Below are 1,019 nucleotides of genomic sequence, written 5' to 3'. Positions count from 1 at the left end.
GTTCCAGGTATATTCTGTGAACATCATTTTGCTATGTGGGTACTTACGTCCCAACCGGAACCAGCTCCCAAAGCCAGTTTTCCGGGAAGAACGAGCGGATGCTGGCCTGCGAGCCTTCTTCATGGGCAGTTTCGTAATCGTTGCCGACGAAGGAGGCTGGAAGCCTAGAAGTTTTAGGGATCTGATGGGATTGACGCTATGCACTCACCCGGCCGAAAGTTCCGGAAGATTTGGTCTGAAAGAGCCGAGCTATAAGTAAATATCGCCCTCAACCCCCCCAAGACTCACCGGTGTAGCACGATTTGGTCACCGTTTGGAAGTTGGTGATTGTGGTCGTTCCAAATGCCTAGAAATCAGCGAAAAAGCCCTCAAAGAGGGCTCACTTGCTTGATTAGCGCGCACTCACCGAAAACACGTCAGAGGCATCATAATCCTCTGCCACCAAAGGAGCTCTGCTTGAATATTGCCGCTTTTTCCTCCCTCTCTCCTGCAGACTTTCCGCATACATCCAAGTGCTCAAACCTGCAAAGTCCCCAATCCAAGTGGCTTCAAGCAGTCGAGCGCGCAGCACTTACTGATGGGCTTTTTGCCATTCAACAGACAACTGCTGCGGTCCGAGTCCCCGTCCTGCTGATTTGGGGCAAACGTCCTCAAAAGGCGCTGCAAATCGACCTGGCGATTGCTGTTGGCTGCCATCAGTTTCGCTGATTTATCCGTAGCTGACACAGCGCATAACGCTGGCGCAGTTGCATTGATGGTCAAAGTGGCCGCTGATCCAGGCAGCACTTGCTCTTGGTCCCATTGCGAGCTGATCTGAAGAACATTTTCAACTGATCGTCGTTTGGTGCATGGGTGGCGCAAGATTATTGCAAAATTTCATGTTTTCCGTCAGAAGTTTTAGGTTTGCGTGGTTTTTTTTTGAGTTGCAAAATCCACTTGAACATGACGCTGTTTTTTTCGAAGTTTCTCAAGAACCATTCGAGCCAGAGAATTCGTTTTGGCATCGTTGGATAGAGAAT

The 1,019-nt window shown here is 49.7% G+C and overlaps 1 protein-coding gene across 1 annotated transcript in view; it reads right to left on the bottom strand.

The window, feature by feature from the left end:
* The window catches only part of LOC109542028 (alpha-2-macroglobulin-like protein 1), a 10,143-nt gene that overhangs the window by 7,665 nt on the left and 1,459 nt on the right, over window positions 1–1,019 (bottom strand). The window contains exons 2-6 of the mRNA XM_048662158.1: window positions 576–813; window positions 407–522; window positions 289–346; window positions 209–235; window positions 48–156 (exon numbers count right to left, since the gene is read on the bottom strand). Coding sequence (XP_048518115.1) covers window positions 48–156; window positions 209–235; window positions 289–346; window positions 407–522; window positions 576–813 — 548 coding nt within the window. The remainder of the gene's footprint in view (window positions 1–47; window positions 157–208; window positions 236–288; window positions 347–406; window positions 523–575; window positions 814–1,019) is intronic.

This window comes from Dendroctonus ponderosae, unplaced genomic scaffold (genome assembly GCF_020466585.1).
Source record: "Dendroctonus ponderosae isolate FM_Combo_2020 unplaced genomic scaffold, Dpon_F_20191213v2 Dpon_F_20191213_10, whole genome shotgun sequence".
NCBI classification, from domain to species: Eukaryota; Metazoa; Arthropoda; class Insecta; order Coleoptera; family Curculionidae; genus Dendroctonus; species Dendroctonus ponderosae.
Note: the sequence above shows the minus strand (reverse complement) of the source record. Positions and strands in the feature narration are given on the sequence as shown.